Source organism: Anopheles marshallii, chromosome 3 (assembly GCF_943734725.1).
Source record: "Anopheles marshallii chromosome 3, idAnoMarsDA_429_01, whole genome shotgun sequence".
Lineage (NCBI taxonomy): Eukaryota > Metazoa > Arthropoda > Insecta > Diptera > Culicidae > Anopheles > Anopheles marshallii.
This window is the reverse complement of record NC_071327.1, coordinates 6,564,427-6,586,703: the sequence shown is the minus strand read 5'-3', so window position 1 is coordinate 6,586,703 and position 22,277 is coordinate 6,564,427. Positions and strand designations below refer to the sequence as shown.

At 45.9% G+C, this 22,277-nt stretch overlaps 1 protein-coding gene across 1 annotated transcript in view; it reads right to left on the bottom strand.

The window, feature by feature from the left end:
- LOC128716310 (protein O-mannosyl-transferase TMTC2) overlaps positions 1-22,277 on the bottom strand; it is a 120,341-nt gene that overhangs the window by 48,130 nt on the left and 49,934 nt on the right. The window contains exon 3 of the mRNA XM_053811230.1: positions 10,588-12,370. Coding sequence (XP_053667205.1) covers positions 10,588-12,370 — 1,783 coding nt within the window. The remainder of the gene's footprint in view (positions 1-10,587; positions 12,371-22,277) is intronic.

Sequence of the window (22,277 nt, the reverse complement as noted above, 5' to 3'; positions counted from 1 at the left end):
CAAATTTTGTTCACACTCGCTCACTGCTGCTTTTCAACCTCAAAAATGAATGGTCAAACGGTGGGTCCTGTAGGCGTGGTAACGTGGCAACGAATTACGGTGAAAACCACATCGATGAAAAATTACACCCAGATACACCAACCCATACCGGGCGAAAGGTGTTTTACCAGGCCAGCAAAAAAAAGGCGACATAAATTCTGCGATATGTTTACAGGACCGGCCAACAGCCTACCGACCGAGCAGTGGAGCAACTTTTACCATCGCTCGAGGTAGCATATCCTTACAGTGGGCGATTCGGTGGTGGGCCTAATCGAGCAAAAGTGGTTGGATGCGGCCAGCACTATTACGCCCGTGAGGTTCAACGAAAGGTGGAGGGAAACGGCACGCAGGGAAGGGAAGAAGAGATTTTCCGTTTTCTGATTACCTACTCATTTTCCTTCTTTCTCGCCTTTTCATGTGATGCTAACAGTAGTAGTAGTAGTAGTAGCAGGGGTAGTAGTAGAGCAGGATGTATTCGTTTCTTTTCCGGCTCGGCTTAATCGGGAAACCTTTATACGCTTCCGTACCCTGGCGCCCGTTGGCCGGGAGGGAAAATGAAGCAACTTTGATCAGACATTATTTTCACACCTCGCCGTTTTTTACCACCCACCGGCCCACACGGAACGGAAAGCCAATGGAAAGCAGGAAACGTCCAACCGAATGAAACCGATGCTTGCATGAAACGAGCTCCTGATCCACTAGCTAACGAACTGTGGCTATACACCCCACTGCATTAGAAGGAAAAGAGTTGAAGGTGCGCAATGGGCACAACGAAGCCCCGAGAGGGAGGGAGGATGAAATTTGTGGGCAATTGGAACAGTCGAAAATTGGAACGAAAACGCTTCCGCTCTTACATTTTCCTACCAGTCGTAATAAGGGCTGGTTGGTGTGCGGAGTGTGGTTTTTGTTGCCGTTTTGCACACCGTTTACTTTCCGTGGTACCATTTGGAAAATCGTTTTCCCGGTGTTACACACGGAAACGCTTTGTGGAAAATCGAATCGGGTAGGAGGTAAAAATTGCTTCGTTGTGCTCAGTTAGATAATTTAAAAAAGTTAAGTTAACAATGTGTAAGATCTTTAAAATTAACACTTCAGTTAGTTACATCCTATCTGTTGGATTGAAATTGAATAAGTTGCCCTTTAATGTTTATATGACTTATTTACACAATATTATATAATTGCTTGCAGAAAATGTTACATGAATATTAACATTGCGCAATCATAGGGAAAAGTCACATGAAACATGTAAATGTAGCAAATCTATCTGATGCCATCATCTCACCCACTTCTTCAAACCCCACTAATGGAAAAAATGAATAAGATAAAAAGTTTATAATATGAAAAAAGTAACAAAAATTTACACCGAACTAACCAACAAGCAAAAAAGCGGGACGATTCCAACAGATGGGAAGGATAAATATCTTCATTTCCGGAATGCCGCGTGTCACAGGTCGTTTGAATCGCTTCTTTTTTATGTTCTCTCTCTCTTTTTCTCTCTCTCTCTCTCTATTCAATATACATCACACGCACAGAACCATGGTGGTGATCATATTTTTCCCAAGAGCAGAAGTTACAGCAGCAGTAATAGTACCCAGAAATGTAGCACCACAAGGAAGGATTTTGGTTTTGTAAAGCGACTTCACAATTTCCGTCCAGGGGAAAAAATATGGGACATGTCCGTATTTCCAAACTGAGGAAATCGGAAATGATGACACTGCAAGTGTGTGTGTGTGTAAGCCAAAGGGTAGGAGAGTAATGGTTCTAAGTCCTGGATCTACCTTGAAAGGGCATTCCAGTGCAGGACGAAATTTCGTCCATTTGCTTCCTGTTCCCTAGAAGCAATGGTACAAATTGGGATGCTTCCGAAGGGAGAAAAAGTGTTTGGGTGTTTGTAAGTTGCAAGGTAGTAGCTTTGAACGGTAGTAGAATTCCCTTTTTCCACGAAAGCTGCAACTGAGTTCAATTTCCCGCACACAAAAAAAAAATCCGGAAAGTCCACTACTATTGCGGAACACAGTTACAGAGCTAATAAACGAGTCGATTAAGGGTTTGGTTTCAGACGGGAAGAGGTAGAGGAGGTGTTTTTCTCTTTTTATTTTCGCTTCCTTTTCTTACGGCAACTTCATCCAACAACCATTGCAGTAAATCCACATGTTCTTCACTAGATTACGTACGCCACCGGTAACGGGCACTAATTCATTCCAGACACGAGGTGCCCAAGGATACCGGTCCACAATCCTGGTGGTAAATGGTTTTGATTTAGATAATTTGTACCTTTAATCAATTTGCTCTCGCTAACCACTAATGAGTGGGCTAGACCCGACCAGACAGTTCGCTCAAACAACGCTTGGTCAGCTGGTGTTTATTAATAATCGATCGCGAAATGACGCCACTGGGTTCGGGGAAGGATTACGCCGAGAAAGTAGGTGATTATGTTCCAAGGGGATGGAAAGGGGGAGGGCTGTTTCAGTGCGGTAGAGTCTACCCGTAGAACTCTCCCCGAGTCGGAGTGCTTTGTGATGGTGTGTATTACTACTTCACTCCTGATTATTAGACTGGTGGCATTATGTACGTGTGCGTATGCGCTTGTGTGAGCGCCATGGATGTAATTCCTGGGGGCCGGTACCTTTGCGGATTAGGATCATTAGAGTGAGATTATGAATTCCACGGACGGGGATAACATATGTTTTTACTCGTTGCTCTGAATACACACACTAAGCTTGTTTGCAGCTCGATTAGAACGAAGCGACACTCCAGCGAGTGGTACTGGAAATCACTCGCTTGTAATCGTTGCGAATTTATGACGCTTAATTGATTTCGCCTGTAATCTAGGCGGATATTGGTGTAGTTGTCGGAGATGGGAAGAACCTTTGAAATAATCGATGCCTGGGAAATTCTCTCCGAAAAGAGATTATCCTACGTATTTTTGGATTAATTGGAAAATTGATGCATTACGACATGCTACAATATATGTGGACAAGAAGATCTAATAGCAAAAGCTTCGTTTTGAATAGTTTGAACATTAAAGTACACAAAGAGTACATAAACAAAAGTTGCCTCGAGAAGAACCTTCGCGCAATTAAAGATTGCATACCTCTAGGCAACTTCAGTATAATATACGTATGACCTTGACCTCGACCTCGTACTATCCTATAATAGTTAATTAATATTATCTTCTGAATATTGCTATTATTGCATTTACCAACCCAAATAAATGATTTTAGGCAGATTGTGAGAAATCTTTCACAGAACTATCCATCTACTCATGTTTGTCTTGTTTTCCAAGGAAAAGAATTTCACTTCGCAGACCAACCTTTTTCCCCTGCTCATAATGGACGTGCACTTGCTCCAGCACCAGCATACTTAACTAATAGAATGATAATCTGTCCACTTACACTGATAATCCCTCACGAAAACTAACTCCTACCGCGAGCGGGCTCTCGAAATGAATGCTTTCGGCTGTACAGTTTTGTGCTTGCTAGTAGTTCCTAATCGCACGGAGCCTAAACTTTGCCTCTTCAACTTGTTTGCCACGCTAATCCATACGGGGAGCAAATTCGAACGTTTTTACCCCCTTCCATTTGCAACACTTGCCGTCCCTTCCCCCTTCCAGGGAAGGAATTTCAATTTCCCGGTACGTCGTACGTTCAACATAATGTCTTCCCTTCATCCTACACATACTTATTCCAAGCGAATGGAAATGTGTTTTGATTTCCTTCTGATCGAAAAAAGAAAAACCCCCGAAACGACCACAACCAGCCAGAAACGATTTCGATAAAATTCAAATGAGCTCATCGCACCGTCGATAAACTAATAAAAGGGCGTCTGACCAAGGCCGTGCCAAAACCACAACCATGTGTGTTTGTATACGTGTGTGTGTGTGTGTTTCCCTCTCTATTGCTCTCTCACTCTGGCGTTACCACTAGCGAAACCAATGGAAACTACCACACCAACCTTCAGGGGCGACATCCGGCGGTTTGAGTGCCGGTTCAAAGGAAACGGACCGCACCGGAAAACCGACACCCGAAGAGTGGGACCGGCCGTGCAAAGTGCAACTCAGCGCAAAAGTTCGACCTTCGGGTTGTACGGTTCGATCGTTGTCGCATCGATGGGTTTGGTTGCCTCCGAGGCACCGAACAACCCCGTAGCCATAGCTTTGCGGCACTGCGGCAGTTCGCAGTTAGTTACACATGGCCGGTTTTTGTGGCTCTTGGTGGAAATGGGAAGTGTGTTGTTTTTTTGTGTGTGTGTGTTTGTGAGCTCCTCCCGGTACTTTAATGGGAAATTATTCCTCCTAACTCCTTGCCCCGATGGGGACGTACCGTAAATGGAGGTAGAATCGATTGGGATTCGAAGAGGGTTTTTGGGTTTGTTCGGAGCGTTGTGCAGGATGGAAAGTCAAGACCGAAAAGGCCCTGCAGATGTATCCCCTGCTTTCGGTCCTCTGGTTTTGGCGGTGTTGGATATCGGAAATGGTTTCTTCTGTTTTGCTAGAGGTAGGTCATTGACCACGGATTTGTGGGAAAATTGTGCTTTAATTTTAGTTGTAGAGGACATTTGAATCAGCGCTTTTTTTTAACGAGCTCACATTAAAGTCACTGCCATGTTTTGAATGTAACGAATATAACATTTCACAGTGAGCATCACCTCCCCCAAGCGCAATAGCTTTATTTCCCTTCTTCATGGAAATCATTCATTTTCCCCGGGAAAAATCATTCCATTCAGGAATCACTATTCAATCACTTGACAGGTGCTTGACACGGAAGTTACATGTCACCGAGACCAACAGCAAAGATCAGGACCGACGACCCCGGACGGTTGGTCGTCGTGGGATTTGTGGCAAATGCAACGTTTGTCAACTTTGTTGAAGATGCATCGAACGTGACCCCACCGCTCACAACAACGCCACGACCACCATCACGAAGGCATCGTCGAACAGACGGATGATTTGCCCGGTCGGATTAAATCTCCGCTTCGTGTCCTTTTGCACCTTCCGTTTCTTATTTCCTCGAGCAAAGTTTCGGTTGTTGTAGAGACGTAGCTGGAGCTATGCTACTACTCCCTGTCTCCTACCGATGTACTCGTTATTGAATGTCCTGAGCTCTTACTGCGTCGCATTTTCAGCTTCGAGTGGATTATAATATTGAAAGTACATTGACTGGAAAAATATGATTGCAAAATCGAGGAACACTTCTTGAGCAGGACAGGCAGAAGTGGGCCAACACAGGGAACGCCAGCAAAGTGACTTCCAGCCAACCCTTTGGCAGCCGTTGAGATACCGGGAAGCTTTTAATATTTTTTACTCGTCTCGTTGCCATCATTTTGCTTCAGTTCGTAGAAGCGAAACTGGCAACACTATTCCTGTAAAGCTCTAGTGGATCGAGCATACAAAAATGGTTGCGATATTCCTGCATCCCGGCCCAGCCAGGTGTGTATGGTATGTGTGTGTGTGTGTGAGGTGTATAAAACCCGAACAAGGATATAAATAAGCTCGAGCGGCAGTAAGATGTAACCCCAGTTTTGCTCTGATAAAGATTTCATTTCACTGCAGAGTGAATATCCGTATGGTGAGCTGTGCAGTAAGAAGGTGAAATGAAGCGTCACGAAGTGCTCTTTGGCTCTTGGAAGGAGGATGGCTGGTTAATATAACGACGCTAAAGGCGGAACATTATAACCGAAAGGCTTAAGGTAATCGCGATGCTTGTACGGCGGAGGTTAGTGTCAGCTCAAGATGATGAAGATCTTTGCAATTTGAGGTGATTTGGTAAAAAGCTCTGTTAGTGCTGCACTGCAGCTCTTATATGGAAGTTACCGTGTACTAGAATTTCCTATAAACTCCAATATCCATAAACCGCGAATAAAATACACCGCGATTTTTTTATATCACTTGTTCTATTGTGAGTTTTTCGTCTGCTCTCAATGTTCCCGAGCGCCATATCAATCTGCAGTCATAAATTTGAACCCAGCAAGAATCCCTTCCATCACAGGGATGGTTCGCGCCATCATTAACCGTTACCAACGGCGACGGCCGTACGTACAGGCTGGCGCACATCAGGCTGTCTCGGCTGTCTGACAGGCACCCGGTGACGAAGACATAAACTGTCAAATACATCAGCCAGCTCAAGCATTGTGTTCCCAGGGCCTGGGTTCCACGCCGCGTTTGCGGAGCCTTAGGACATTGCATTTTGTGCCAGTTGACGGATAGTTTTTTTCTCTCTCTCTCTCTCTATTCTGGAGCTAGAAATCACGCACCGTTCTCTGGTGTACATGCCCTCCATCCTTCCCAGCTACCGATGACAACGATGACGATGTTGACGGTCGTGACCCGCGCCAGTGTGGAAAGCTTGTTCCGAGAGCACGAATCGACGGGACACCGATTGGTTGGTCCATGGACCATGAATGCCACATGAATCTGTCAGCTCGGTCCAGCGTCCATCAAAGAGCCAAGGGTGCATTTTGCGCCCTTGCTGTTAATTGATTTTCTCTCCCGCAGGCACTCAGGTTGGAAGGTGTACCGTCTGTTGCTTCATCGAACCAAGCGGTTTCCTGGGGATCGGTTTGAGTGGCTTTCGAAAACGGTACACGCAATACCGCAACCTAACGGCATGAAACCCATCCAATCAATACAAGCACAAGCGTGGAACGTGTCAGAAAGGACGTCAGAAAGTCCATCAGCAGGCGTCGGGTCGCTACACGCTTGAAAAGTAACAACGGACTAGTAATCTTCCGGCGAAGGGATTGTATTGTCCCCACTCGTCGGACAAACTCGGCGGGTGGTCAAGCATATTGACATCGTCTGATGTCTGGATCATCGGTCGCATATAGCACCTGTTTTGAAACGGGGCGACTGATCTGTCCGTTCGGTCCAATATCTCGCCGGAATTGGACGAGGGTGTGCAGTGCATTAAATCACAGAATGTGCGATTGTGACATAATAATGATTGCGAACCGTTCGATGGGTTTGCTGGGTCTTTTTGCCTTCCCGATTGGTTCGGAGAACCTTTTGTCCTTTCTTTTTACTCTCGTTATATACAGGATTGAGGAACAAAATGCACCACCACATGGACGTAAACGATATGCGTGAAAGGGATATTCGCCACGTCATCAACGCATTTGCGTGACAACAGTACGGCGAGGATTTTGGCTACGTTACTGTGCGTTATGGAACCGTTCAGTAACGTTGCGAATGGCACCGATTGGTTGCTAGTGTTAAATCGCGCAGTAAACAGATTTTCTATGGTTTTGTTTCGGTGGAAATGTAGAAAATGGAAAAGAAAAAATAATCCATATTGAAACGTAAAACAAGATTATTATTACCTAAAAAACATGAATGTCTCCATGTAGGACACTCTGCCACATTGACTAACTCCAAATCACTCGGTATAGTGAGTGTGAAAAATGATTTTCATGTCACAGACTATGTCCACTTTTGCCCTCCTACCTTCATCTCACCATCATCAACCGATTTGGAATTCGTTAATGCCTCTCGTCACGTTACCACCTCCTCCGCGGATGCTCATCATCTTCGTCAGTCATGCCAACGTCTGCCGTTGACTTCATGCGGTCCCTTAAATCTCCGGACAGCATTACAGCCAACGATCATCAGCGTATCGTCCAGCTGGCCTTTATGGCGCGTGTCGAAGTGTTTTGTGGTCTCATGTATTTGACACCACCTCATAATGGTGCAAACATTAGCGTGGACCGAATGGTTCTGGCACATGATTCTGCAGCACAAGTTCCTATCCTTCACCTCGCCCAGTCAGGCTGTCGTTTTGGTCAACTAAAATGACAAATCATGTACACTCTTATTCAAGTACTTGTAGCAGAAAAAAAAACAAAAAATGGCCCCACACACAAAAACTTCCAGACGAACGACAATGGCCCCTACCCGAAAGCTTTATTCTGTGTTTTTGGTTTTGGACTACAAAAATGAAATCATTTCGATGCCATTCGGTAACATAAACGAACCAATGGAAGGAGCAAAATAAAAAAAAAAAAACATTAAAGTTCGGACTGTCATTTATCAGCTCTGGCTGAAGGAATGGTAGGAAGGGAACGTTCGGAAACGCCCTCCACACCATGGCGCTGGAGGTAGGTTGGTAGGTCAGTCTGTTGGCGGTCAGTTGGTAATTTATCATTTTTTCCCCACATTCTTCGTAATTTGATGTTCGTGTTCGTCGTCTTCCCTCGAATCGCTACTTGTTACACTCCCTGCTAAGCTACAGCACGCCAATATGGCGGGTAAGGACCACGGTCGGACATGGCGGATGTTGAATGACCTTTCGTTTTCATGCTGATTATCCCTTTCCAACGCGCATTACCAGTCACCGGTTTGTGACTGGATGGGTGTGTGTGATTAATCAATTAGGATGCCGAGTTCAGATTTATTGTTTCATAAAGTATGCAACCACATTAAGCTTTCGGTAGGGCTGTGTCTGTTCGTTATGGCGCTGCTGTAGATAATGTGCTCCGGCGGATTAACTTGGGCGCGGAGAACGAGTATGGAAGTTAATTTAAATAATTGCAGAAAGGTAGAAGGGATTCACGATGTTAAAGTCCTTCTAATGTACTACGTAATAAAAGCGGAAAGCTCCATTGTTACAGTTTTAAGTAGAAAATTATATAATTTAATACGTAATAAAGCGGTTACTGCATGAAAGAATAAAGCGCCATTCCATTTTCTCCTACGCAAAAACCCCAGTAAGAAGAAGCTTTCCCTGAAGCCTTCCATTAAAACGGTACCCACGAAACCCGAAAGCTCAAGGTTTATATTCTCTTCTGACAAATACAGCAAAGCATACGCTTAACCATCCTGATTTATGCCATTCCATTACCCGGTTAAGCCACTGACGTCTTGCCCTCACCGCGTTACCACACGCGGGAAAGTCAATCAATTTTCGATTCACCTGGCAAAAGACACACTCGTGAAGTACGTCAGGTTTTGCAACGGGGCGAGAAAAATAGCACCAGGCTTAGTGCACTGACACTGTCAGAACTTCCCGGCCCGACCGAACAGCCGGGACAGACACACACCGTAAGGTGAGACAAAGTGGCCCTCGAAATCTCGTTGGCAGGGATTTCCATTCTTCCGAGTGAATGATTTCTGTGGCTTCGCATCTTTTAAGCGTGGAATTTCGTAGCAGATTTTCTACACCATCGAAATTGTGTCTTGGTTTGCGTGGCAGGAACACCACACAGTACATGAGTTCTCCGAATTGCAACCATTTTGCCTCTACGTCTGGTTAGTGCGTTTTGGCCACGTGCGTGTTGTAAAGCACGACAAGCTAGACCTCAATATTCTTGAGGTGGTTTTGGTAGTTTGGGTGGAGCTTTTGTTGGAAAAAAGGTCGTCAAACACGCGCATCCTTTGTTCGAAATAAATGCTTCCCGTTAACATGTGCGGGTAACTGGAATGTCATCCACCCAACACCGATACTTTTTGTGGTAATTTTATGGAATGCCTCAATCACCCTGCTGCCATTGGGTTTCCGCTATTTAGTTTGACCTTAAAATGTGCTTTTGTTTGCTTGCTACATAAAATTATTGCATCCAAAGCTCTACCCATATTTTAACGCAACTCCAGATGTCACGTGGTCTGACAATTCAATTTAATTTTCCGTCTCCCCCGGTTAACTTCCACGATGGACGGCGCAGATTGAATTTAGATACCCGGCCAAGCGGGGGAGTTCCACAAATTCCAACTAAAGTTTACCATCCCATTATGCCAAGCGTGTTCTCGCTGTACCGCGGGGTCTCGTGCTTAGGCTTACTTATCCCTCGAAATGATCGTTTGTCGTGGGGTTTGTTTTTATCCGTTCTCTCGCGCGTTCGCCTTTCCGTTAACATCCATAACATAATGGTATCTGTGCCGTATAGAAAAAAAAATCCCGCACCGTAATGGAGACTCTTTCGCTCTCAGGCGATCTATTACCACTCGGGTCCTCGGGTATGTGTGCAATGGGCGCTTTTACACTCCACCATTAAATCGTGTCTTTGCCTGCACGGTGGAAAACTGCCATGACCAGCGGAATATTATGGCAGCAGCATCTTCGGAGTCAGCGTGGGATGATTGTACAGCTTTTTGTTTTTGTTTAAATAAAGCTCCCCTACCCGTGGAAAACAGCGCTAGTGGGCGAGGGCTTCAGTGCCGGCCATAAATACGCTCTGTGTACACGCTTGAATCACTTTAAACTCTCATAAAATGCTTATGTCAATGGGTGCACACGCGAAGAGGAGCTCCTTAAAGAGCTTAAGCAGTGAACAAGCAAAGCCCGGTTCGGGATGGATGAACTGCTGCTGCTGTTCGAGATGGTTCCGAGCGCAGAAAAGGCCTTTTTTTAGGAGAATCCTTCAGGCACCCAATGCCAATACGGGCGAGAAGAAATGGATGTTAAAATTTATCTTTTATCGTACCGCGCGTTCGTCTTTATGTGTGACACTTGAGCGGAACAACCGGAAATTTTGCTCAAAAAAACATCCTTTTTTATTCAAAAAATAATCAAAATCTTACGGGGTGAGGGAAAAAAAATAAAACGCTGATGTACATACCTTTCGGGGGATTGACTGCGATCGCACTCCGGAACAGGCTTTCCTCGTCCACCCAGTCGCGATTCCGGCGCACCGTTTTTGCACTGTACGCGATCAGCAGTAAGCCGACGCATGCCAGCACGAACTGTCGTCGCCGTAGGCCGTATGTTTTCGTGCTGCGACCACTCGAACGGCCACTCCTACCGACAGTGGCCGTACGGGGCGATTTGCTAGAGCCGCTACCACTGGCTACACTTGCACTGGTCGGAACCATTCCATTGGTGCGGAATTTGCCATACCGGCCATTATCACTGTTGACCGACATACGGTTGATGCCGCTGGCATCATCACCCACTTGCACTCCCGAACCCGCACCACCATCACCATAAACACTCCCCGTGGATGTACGGCGGCTCACTAGGTTCACACACTTGCGCACGACCGAACCCACCCAGCACGGGCCAGTCCGACGACCGTTGCACCGGCCGTAGTTCGGTGCCTTGCCACCGGTCGCGCTGGTTGGGCCGGACGTGCTGGACGAACCGTGGCCACGGGCAACATCGGTACCATCAATCAGACCACTCACACCGAGCCCGATCAGCAGACAGAAGCCAACGCTCGGCAGATAGAGGATTCGTTCCGCGACGACAAACCCGACGTAGAACAGAAGGTTGCTGGCCGGCAGGAAGGGTAGCGTCAGTAACGCGACGGCCATTAGCAATGCGGCAGCGGGCGAGTTGTGCAACGTGCACCCGTCCCGAAGGTTCGCCTCATCCGGGGAAGCATCCGCACTGTCGCCCCGGACGGACGATGCACAGGAACTTGAAGCTGAGGAGAAGGAGGACGAAGAGGTGTAGGAGGAAGAGGACAGGGAGGGCGTGCGGGACGAGGACGCTATCTCTGGGGATGTGGAGAGAAGTGTAGCGAACGGGAACGGTGTGTGCTCCTCGGATGATTTCGCCTTGTTCAGGTTCGACGTCTCACCGGCCGAACCTCGTGGCCAGTGGCAGGCGAACTTCTTCCCGACCGTTCCCTGGAAGCTCTGGTTGTAGTTGATGCTGGCACTGTCGTTGTTGTTATTGTTGCTGCTACTGGTGGTGGTGCCGCTACTGCTGGGCCGTACCGTGCTCTTGCCCGCACTGGTAGCCGTCCGGCAGAAGTAGTTGGCCAGCGACGAAGGCGCTAGTGATAAATATTTGTATTCCGGCGCGTAGGCACACCCGCAGATGATGGACGACATGCCGTTGTTGTTGTGCAACGTCCGGCAGGAGCTGGAATGGTGCAGTCCGGCATCGTGCTTGCACAGCGCACAACTCACCGCACCGTTCGGGTCGTCCACGTCCAGCTGCACAACGGGCAGAGTTCCTTCCTCCGTCCGCAATCGGTGCAGGTTAAGTTTGTTGGTTAGCTTCCGATTGAAGCTGGAAGCATCGTTGGCACTCTTGGGCGACGAGTTGGACGTTTGGCGAGATTGCTTGGCCAGAACACGGCTGCTACTCCACACCGTCCAACCGAGCACCAGATAGAACAGGCAGGCTAGTGCCACCTTACGATCGTACACTGTTCCGATGCGCGGTATCGCATCCATGCCCCAGTCGAAGCTGAGCACATCCGGCAGCAGTAGCAGCTTGAAGTTGACCACCGGCAGGTAGGTGAAGGTGAGAAATCTGGTCCACAGGGAACCACTTCTGGCGGTTGGATTGTCGGCGCTTGAAAACAACGTGGCTGGCCGTGGAAGTGTCAGCCGGCAGTGTAGGAAGAATGCCAACGAAAGCGCAATAATGCTGAGGCTCCGAACTCGGTGCTGTAGTTTGGGACGAGAAAAAAAAGCGAAGAATACGTTATTACACACCAACTTAAAGGAAATCTTGCACAAGCAAATAAACGGAAAGGTGAACTTTGGATCAACCCTGAGACGAGCCGTTAGTCCAAACATTGCAAGAGCAACAATAAACACATCCGAGCACAACATTATCTACCTTCTTGGAGAGATAAAGCAAAGAAACCCTAGACATCCATCGTAGAAAGTTGCAACGCTTTTCCTCGAACCTATCTGCACCTTCTTTGGCCCTGTTTAGATGTACCCGGCTGGTGGCAGACACACTACACTCCCGCAGTAGTACAGAACAGTCTCTTCTAATTAAGCTTTTCGTGACCGCGCATACATATTAGAGTAGCGTCTTCGGTATGGAAGGATGGAAAGAAATCGAACGCTCAACTTGCCATCCATTCCCTTTTGAATTATTTATTCAGTCTTAATTAAAGCGTAAATAAATCATACAACCACCGGCACGTGGTTCGTCTGCTGCAGAAAGAATTAGCTCGTACGACATCGGACGGCTAAGATGCCGACAACGACGACAACGTCGACGAGGATCATTGACTTTTGATGGGTTCATAATGGAGGAATAAAAAGATTCTTCATCTCCACCGTGGACGATTGGCCGTGGGAATGGAAGCAGTCTGGCAACGCATTTATATAGCCAATAATTCGATGCTTCGCAAGGTACGTAAGGCAGAGATAGCCACAGCATCCACTCGAGCCCGAGAAAACGGTCCGGAACCGTCCGGACCGTCGATAGCGTTTTGGATTATTCTATTACAGAGTCAATGTTTGTGCTCAAGTAGATTTTTATTTGCGACATATTTCTTCATCGCTACACATCCCCACCATGCCCTTACGCTGAAAGTGGCCAGCTGGATACTGGGTAAGTTTTTCCTTTATTTTCTACTGCCATCTTGTTGGCTCATTCTCGAAGTGCTTTCGAGCCAAAAAGGACCAACGGGGAATTCAGGCAGCCGCCGGCAATCGATTGATGATGGAGAGCGACTTGAATTCTTAACCTTTTTGCTTCTTGGCCCGCACGGTCGCACTGCCCATTTTCTGCAACTACCCACCCCGGGAGCGACAAGAATTGAGGTATTGCTTGTCGGCAAAAGTGCCCACGTCTTCGACGATCACTAATGGAATATGATGGCTGGAAGCTGGAAGAAAAATAGCTGTTCTTGGCGAGTTGGAATGTGGCAAAACGGAAGGTTACGTTCAAATATTGTCACAGAACCAGGTGCCTTGTGAGACGTGAGTGGAATTTACGTCACGAACGGATCCTTCTCGGTGGACGATTCTTTGGACGATTCTTTGGACGATTCCAAGAAAGAAAGCTAAAACGAGCCATCCTTTTCGGAAAGATTGTGTCCAAACCCTGGACGAATGATGAATATGGCTGAAAGGTACTGCGGCCAACAAATGGACTCCGAGCGTGAGCTTCTGCAGGACGAACTTTTTGACCTCAGTTCGGTGGAACGCAGCGAGTGTTTTTTTATGGGATGGGGGGAAAGAAAATGAAACGCGGTTCAAAAAATCACTTTCAACATCGATCGGTTTTATTGGTTCTTCTGGCGCTGGTTTGAATGGTTTTAATTTCCATCGCCCCCTCCCCTTTTCGAAAGCGCCCGATTGATGGGGTTTCAATATCAAACGAATGAAGCAAGAGGGTTTTGTGTTGGTAACAGATCAAAAGTTGAACCCTTTTACCGTGTTTTTTTTTATTCCTTGCGAAGGGTAGATTGGCGCAAAGTTTGCTTCCCACGCTGGACTATAGTTTATGGAAGCTAATTTATTTTCCAAACTGTCTGAAACGCAGGACGGAATCCTAGGCAGGAGTTGCTCGGGGGTGCAAGGGTAGTTTGTTCGAATTCTTGGATAGTTTTCCAAAGAAACCACTCAAAAACAGGCTATACTTTTGGTGCCTTCAGAGAAAATGCGTCATAGGTTATCAACGGACTGGAGAAACACGGGAAAAAATAGATCATTTTAGTTATAAAAGACTCCTCCACTTTGTGGAGCTTGTTCTAAACTGGCCGCAGTCATTCGTGGACGCCTGGTGGAAGGAAAGCAGTGAATGGTGGAGAACAAAAGTTTTTCCGAACCAATTCTACTGTAGCTGTAAAATACGAAACTTCTTCCACATCACTTTCATCCCAACCACACCATTGAATCGGGGAGATTCATTAAGTCGGAATCTTACATCCATCTTCGACCAAATGGGAAGTTTTGACGTTGTTTAAGAAATCCAACATACACACGCACACTGAGACACCGTTTTCACCATGGAGAGCTGTTGATCCTATTGTATAGACCGAACAGCAGCCAAAGCGGTGGAGAATCGTTGAATAATTTGATTTCATCCGTTTTTTTGCCACATCCCCTCCGTCTAATGCGATCGAAAATGAAATCGAATCCCAAACACTACACCATCCAACACCAGCCAAGACCGTTGGATTGGAACGAACAATAAAAACTAAATAATAACTATTCTATTCTAACTTTTGCTCGTACCCACGGATCAAGTTGATGAGATGAGAAAAGTTCCCTTAACTAGCTCGTTGGGTTCGGGTGGTCGTGGATGCATCAAGGTTGGTTAGCAGCAGTGGCAGGGCTTCAATTTTGAGTCTTTTCCCATCTTCAGAAAATGTGGTATTTACGCTTATTTTGTTTGAGATCTCACCCAACCAGGCAAACCGTTTGCTTCGTACCTCTTAGCATTGGTTAGCAAGACAAGTGAGCCAGTAGTTGGAATACCGGATCGGTTAAGGAAAAACAGTCGGTACGATGTGCGCTTTGTAATGGAAGCGGTGCTGAGTTTCCAGTACTGTGAGTTGGAATTGGAACTTGTTTTGCATTTGAATTTAGTGTATGCCGTGGAGAAGCCACGGCATGGAGCAGAAGCACTTCAAGAGTTTTTGTTTTGTTGGAATTGTTGTACAATGTGCGTATAGTGTTTTGGGGGAAATGGAATTGTGATGAAGCAGATAAAGCGATGGTATGGAAGTTGTATGTGATTTTCTCGAGGTGTTTGCATGGTTTTGGCACCTTAGAGTAGTGGTTAATATAACGAAATTCGGAATTTCCTTCCGTTCTGCAAAAAAGGGCTTACCATTTTACGCCTCTATTCAACTAATCCCTAATGAAGAAGTGTTTTTCTTCTAAAATTTAAAGTATTTTTATTGTTACAAAACTTTCACTGGGAATTTAGGCAAACCTAAATTAATTAAAACCACCAACATGATCATTGTAAAGTATCGACAAATGAAATGGTTCACAAGACAACACATTTCATTTGGTTGATCTTTCTCTCCTATTCTATTCAAAAACTTTCGCCACTAAACTTTCCGGATGGATCACTTCCCGTCCAAAGACACCCGGAAGTGCGGATAAATTTCCACCCGGGTTAAAAAGGTGGCGAGGTTTTGTTCTTTTACATTTGCCCACTTTCCCACCGTTCCATATAGTGTCACAGTAGTTCGCTCTCCAAAACACGAATAAAAGAGAAGCTCAATAGCTAAGTTCCAGCCATGGTTCACCCATGCCAGCGAGCGGAAGGTGGGCGGTGATCTGCTTTTAGTTACGCTACCATCAACCCGGATGAAGTTTCAATTCATTTCGGTTTCACAGTCTGCATCAAATTGCCAATTAGTTGTAAAGGCTCGGCTCTCCGACCGGCGGTCCACGATGGAAAAGCTGACGAAGAGAGATTACTGATTAGTTAGTGAGGTAGGGAAAGTTTTGTGTTCGATAGCGGGCAAACTCTACCTTACGCCGGGGATGGATACACCGTACACTTGGGGGAAAAAAATAATTGTAAAACTTGTAAACTATCCTGCTTTATCAGTAGCTGAAAGTTTATCCCTATCGGGCAAATTGAATTCCATCCACCAGCCAGGCCAGCCTATGCTAGGAGCCTGCAGCATGATATTGGCACTGTTGAATGAATTCAAATTAGTAAGCTAGCATCCTGGCTCCAGGTCTGAAATAATGATGGGTAGGGAAATTGAACGCTCGAGCGAACAATCGCCTTTCGAACGGAACAGCCCTAGCCTAAAACAGTAACAACGGTTGCATTAAAACTAGTTTAATGGTGATGCATTTAATTTGAGCAAGGGTTTTGCCCCTAATTAAAAACTCCTTTTGCTCTTCATATTGCACAGAGAGCCGAACAGATTAATTAAAACATGTAATACTTGAACTCGGATCGCCTTCCCATCATTACCAAGCCATTTATCTTCCAGTGTGGAAGTGTTTAATTTTTACCTTTCACTCAATCAATCAACCTTCATGCAAAACCGGATATGCAATTGTGTAGTATCGTTTGCGTTATTATGATGATTAGCACCACAGTCGAATAAAGGAAGCACGGAAAGAGAACTTCACTAGCAACAATGATCATCAATGGTCGATAATGTCTGAAGATGATTAAGCAAACAGAATTTCCATTTGTAACGATTTTTCATCCTTCCATCACCATCATCCTAAGGGATGTCGGCATGATGGTGCAGTAGTAGTAGTAGTAGTTATCGAACCGTGCCGACTACTGATGGGTGCTTTATAACGGAATGGCCAATCGCTACGGTTGCATCGGAGGCATCGCAAATCAGTTTGCTGGGAAATCGCGTTTCTTTTTTCCATTTCACTTTTGCTGTGGGGAAGAAGCGAAAAAATGGACCGACACACACATACAGTAGAACCGACGGAATCGATTGCTAACGAGCACGGGAAGTGAATTTCTTCCCTGTGCGGCTTTGCGGTTGATTTCGATCAAACTCCTTTCATCGTTCTTCATCGTCAGAATCATCACACAATTTCCTGCTTCCCTTCTGGCACACCGTTCGTTCCGTGTGGTTTCACAACGTTCCATCCTCTTCTTGCCCCATTCACTGCTAATCGCCGATGAAACGATTGATTCAGGAAGATAATTTCTGTAGCGAATTCAATTGATTCAATGCCGAACAAAGGGTGTGTGTTGCAGAAAGGGAAAAGGCTGAAGTGTTTTGTGGTTTGAAGCATTTTTCTCCTTACATGGTGCCAAGAGCCGGGAGATCTATCAGATTGGTTGCGGGTGAAGAAAATATTAGCCGTAGGAGAAGTAAACCCGGCATAAGCGTTCCGATCGTAGGCGATAAATCAATCAGCAAACGTTTGCACGATACAGGTATGGTTGCATGTTGATATGCTGTCTATATTTGATACAGAATGTGAGCCTTCAGGGCGTTAAATTAAATTGTTCTCTAATTTATCGAAAACTTAAAACACATGAAATCAACTTATTGCTTTAGCCACTTGCTAAACGATCAAATGAATGAAAGTTATATCTTCAGACTGTTTTTTTCAAACGATTTAATCCTGCAGGAAACATCCCAGCACATCTTTTGTTAACGGCAAGCCTTTGAAATGTTCAAGTTATTGCAGTTGCGTAAAAATAGCTCCATGATTGCGTGGTGCATGAGACGAAGAAACCTCTGCCCTTTTGGAATCCACCACGCCTACGGTATGCCTTCCCTTGAAAGGCGACCATCACACGAAACTTTCCGCAAATAGCTCAACCCTTGGAAGGGAAGCCTTGTTTGGTGAAATTGTTTGACAGTTTGAGGTTTCCATCTGCTTTCCGGACGCATACAGAAACACAAACCGAAACAGAACCCAAAGAAGCCCAAAGTTTCAGACCTTCCCATTCATCAGATCCCGTCCAAGTGCGGCAACCAGCAGCATCACTTTCGACAGTTGCTGGAATTTTCCTTCAAACGGATAAAGCATGTTGCTTCGTTGGGTGGTGTGGGGTTTTGGTGGGTAGGGGGGTTTAAGCAAGTTGGGATTTTCTGCGTCTTGTTGTGATGGTACAAAAAAGGGGTTCCCAAATTGAACCACGTAACCCGATCAACGGTGTGAAAGTAGACGCGAACCAAGAATTTAAACCGTTTATCCGCAGTAAAGAGATTAGGCCTTCGCGTGGCTTTTACACGTGCCCTTTTTGCCGTAAGTGGTTCGACCGTGAATTTGCATTGATTTCTTTTCATCGGAAAGATTTATGTACTGTCGGCGGAGCAACATTCACAAACACTTTAGCTGAGCATACGGTTTGTATGTAATTCTCGAAAATGTACAATAAAAGGGAATGACACAGTGATGGATGTACCTTTGCAGCTCAGTGTGATTTTACAGATTAAAATCTTTTGAACTGTTCAGGTGACTGTTGTGCAGATGAAGTTCAGTTAAGGACTTTTGGTGAGTAAAAAAATGGAAATCCAAGAATGAAGTTAATGTTTGCTCGTGCATTATATACTTTGTGGCGTTTTATGGGTAAACATGACTATATCATCGGGTAAATCACTGTATCAAACGGAAACTACTCGCTTGAATGTATGCTTCGACAATAAGTTTGTATCCTACTACGAATAATTAATCTGCAATCATTTAAATTTACCACAAAACGTGAAAAACTATTAAAAAACGTTTTACTGCAGATGAAAGGCATCGGTTTATTTACCAATACTAAATATAGAAAAAAATAGTTTCAACCACTCAAGACAGCCCATTAGTCCAACAGTTTTTAAGATGTGCATGCTTAACATGCCACTCAAACTCGCCCAGACTTTCTTATCTACTCCACCAACAGCAACAAGTCCTTCAGCTGAAGCTCCAAACTCAAACCCCTTCAGCCAGCAGCTCCCTCTGTTAGCGTGTCGAGTACTTATGCGATCGATTTTGTTCCCATCCCACCTTTCGAAAGCTCTCGTTACATGCTTGTAGAAAGTGTTTAGTCCAAGCTGGTAGTCATTAGTCAACGGGAAACCGATGATGAAAGGGACACCCGCACCCGTCCGTAGGTATCGGCCGCACGGGTTGCGATACGTCCGTGCAAAATAAAACAGAACGGAAGAACAACAAGCGCGATCCAAGAGCTTTCGCTGGATAAAGTGAACAGAAAAAAGAAATAGCAGCTCAAGCATCCTGTCCTCTCGGACAGCACTCACTAAGGCACTCGTGTTGAAGAGGTAAAAATTTCCTCATCAACCACAGTCCACAGGGAGTTGGAAAAGTTTTCCCGCATCCCTTATGGGTGAAGGGTGGCCGGGGGCTGGCGGGCGGCCTTCATCATCGCTATTATTGTGATCATCGTCTTCGACAATCGTGTCGATTACGTGAACGGTGAAGCAAACGCGGACCGGGTGTACAGGTGCTGTTCGCCTGTGCAATCAAGCACCGAGCGAGAAAACAAGATGGGTCCAGGCACCGGTACGGTACAGCCTTGAACGGAACTTCCATCCCGCGCGTTACGTTCAGCGTGGCGCGTGGAATATTAATTTTCCTGGCAAGCGGCACAAAATAGTTGCGCTGCTAGAAGCAGTTGGTGGTGTCTTCGGTGGTGTGCAACACACACACACACATTCGTTGGGCACAATTGATCGGGATGCAGCAACTGGTGGCGGTGTGTGAGTTGAGGTGTTGATAATACGAGATGTTTTTCACCCATCATCTCTCCACCCGCTCCCGATACAGGGGGTGGGAGAGGCCAAAGTGGACCAACTTTTCCCATAATCAGCGATGAAATCCCGGTTAAATGGAATTCATGAGCTCCAAACGGGTGAACTTAAATTGACGTACTTCATGGCGCTCTTCAGTTTGAAAATAGAGCCGAATTAAGCATGCAATGTTCCAGCTCTGGGTTTTTTTCCTCCTTCGTAGCGCTCTCGAATACTTTCACATCCCAAAATAGGATCGAAGAGTTAACAAAAATTGAAATGAACTCACGTAAAAACAGCCATATCCTTGAAACGAAATGTCAAATGTCGACTTTGATCGTGAACTCACGGTCGAATGGCTGCAGTTGAAAATGAGTTCAGGATATTAGATGGCAACTTCATCCGAAGTGGCACGTGAGAAGAGCTGTAGCCCGTACGGAGAGTTGTCACTAGTCTATTTGCGTACCGCTTGTAATGCACGTTTCATGTTTGCCCGATTCTTGATTGGATTTGGGTGGAATGAAATGGAACGACATTGACACAAGATTTAAGCGAGGGTTAGCGAAGGGAACGGAGAATATCCTTCTAGAACATGGACGAGATACACCGTGGAACGTGTTTTATGCCACGGGTGCACTTTTAAAGTGCATCACGAGAAAAGTCTGCAAGTGTCGCAATAAAGCAAAAGACATTCCGTCGCACTTTGAGAGCATTAATTGCAGTTCGTAGGGAAGTTCTTAGGTGTAATTATAAAAAGGCAATGTCTCGAGTGCTGTTTTCTTGAAAGAAGCGAATCAATCCTTTCTACAAGCGCAGAACAAATCCCACCATTATATTGTGCTTCAAGTTTTGTTTTCTTAAATCTCTCTCACTTAGGAAGTAGATTGCACCCTTCTTGGACGACTCCGTGTAGGTAAACGACATGCAGAGTACTAACAAATCCGCCAACCATAAATCCTTCCCACTTTCAAGAACTCGCACACGGGCTGCGCACAGATCTGGAACAATTGTGAACTCCGTGCGAAAACGGATTGCCAAATGGTTCGCAACGACCGTACGGCGACCGACCGTCGACTACCGATTGATCCGAAACGGATGAAATAAATCTGTTTACCAGGAACATTCAATTCCGTGCGCGGCAAGCTCACGTACACACGGAGACGGCAACAATCTTCTTCCGCAGCCGGACCCATTGTAGAGTCTGTGGAGCCGCACTCCTCACTCCTCAAAACAGAGGGAAATGTTCTGATCTACAGCAGCGCATCGTTCGGTACACAGTTCGGAAGTTATTGTCGAGAAAGTGCTCGCACACGCCCGAGTAAAGGTGAGTCATATTCCTGCGTTGGTCGAGGAACCCCAGTGTGTCGGTTCCAAAATTTATCACAATCCCCACCGGGTGCCAATCTACATCCGTACGGGAAGCAACCATAAAAGAGAGCCAAAACATTAAATCGCAAAGCGAACCAAACATACGACTCCGATTGGTACGGTAATAAAGAAAGCAAAGCAAAAAAAAAGGAAAAAACCAACACAAACTCTAAAGAAAAACATCGATAGAGAACATGCAAAGCATCGACATGCCAGCTCTGGGTGAGTGCAAAGTTCCTGTCGGTCTGCCGTGGTCCTAGTTACTTCTCACCAGACCACGCATTCGTTTTCCAGCAGTGAAAACAGTGCAAAAAAAACCGAATCGAAAAACCGAAAGCAGGAGTGAAAGCAAATATTTGAATGGAGTTAAATTCACGGTTGTTCACCGAGAAAGATGATTGTAAAGTATGCCCGGATCTCCGCGTGCGCTTCCGGGCCTTCCTGCCCTCGATCGATTTCCACATCACACTGCCAGAGTACATTCTTTCGGAGCTTGTCTCTTTTTAGCCCTGGTGTCTCGTGCGTCCAAGCCACTCCACCGCCCCAATCCGCGGGGGAAACCCATTCAGATTCCGACTCTGGACAACAAAAGCATCGGTTGCAACAGCACTTGATCAATGGTGCCGTTGATTATTCCTCTGGTTGTGCTTTCCACCCGGGCTTTCGTCCTCACCCGTATCCGGGTTTTTTTTGGAAAGATGGAAAGAAACGTGCTTTCTTTTCGTTCCCATTGCTGTCTGCTGCATCCGGTGTGATTGGAGTTCTCTATCTGGCTATTCCACGAATAGTTTTTTGCCAGGCTCCTGAAAATGGCTCTGAAGTCTTCTTTTGTGTATGTGTATGTGTGTGTGTGCGCATAGTTCCATTCAGCTGTCGCTATCATCTTCATCCGTATCCTCTCCATTCCGAACGGATGAGCAAATATACATCCCGTCCTCACACTCACACACACCGGTTAGGTCGAATTCTGATGCTTTTCACGTTTGATATCCTGTTGCACGGATGGAGGGTTCAACACCGGTCTGAAAGGTGAGGTTTGTTTGTTG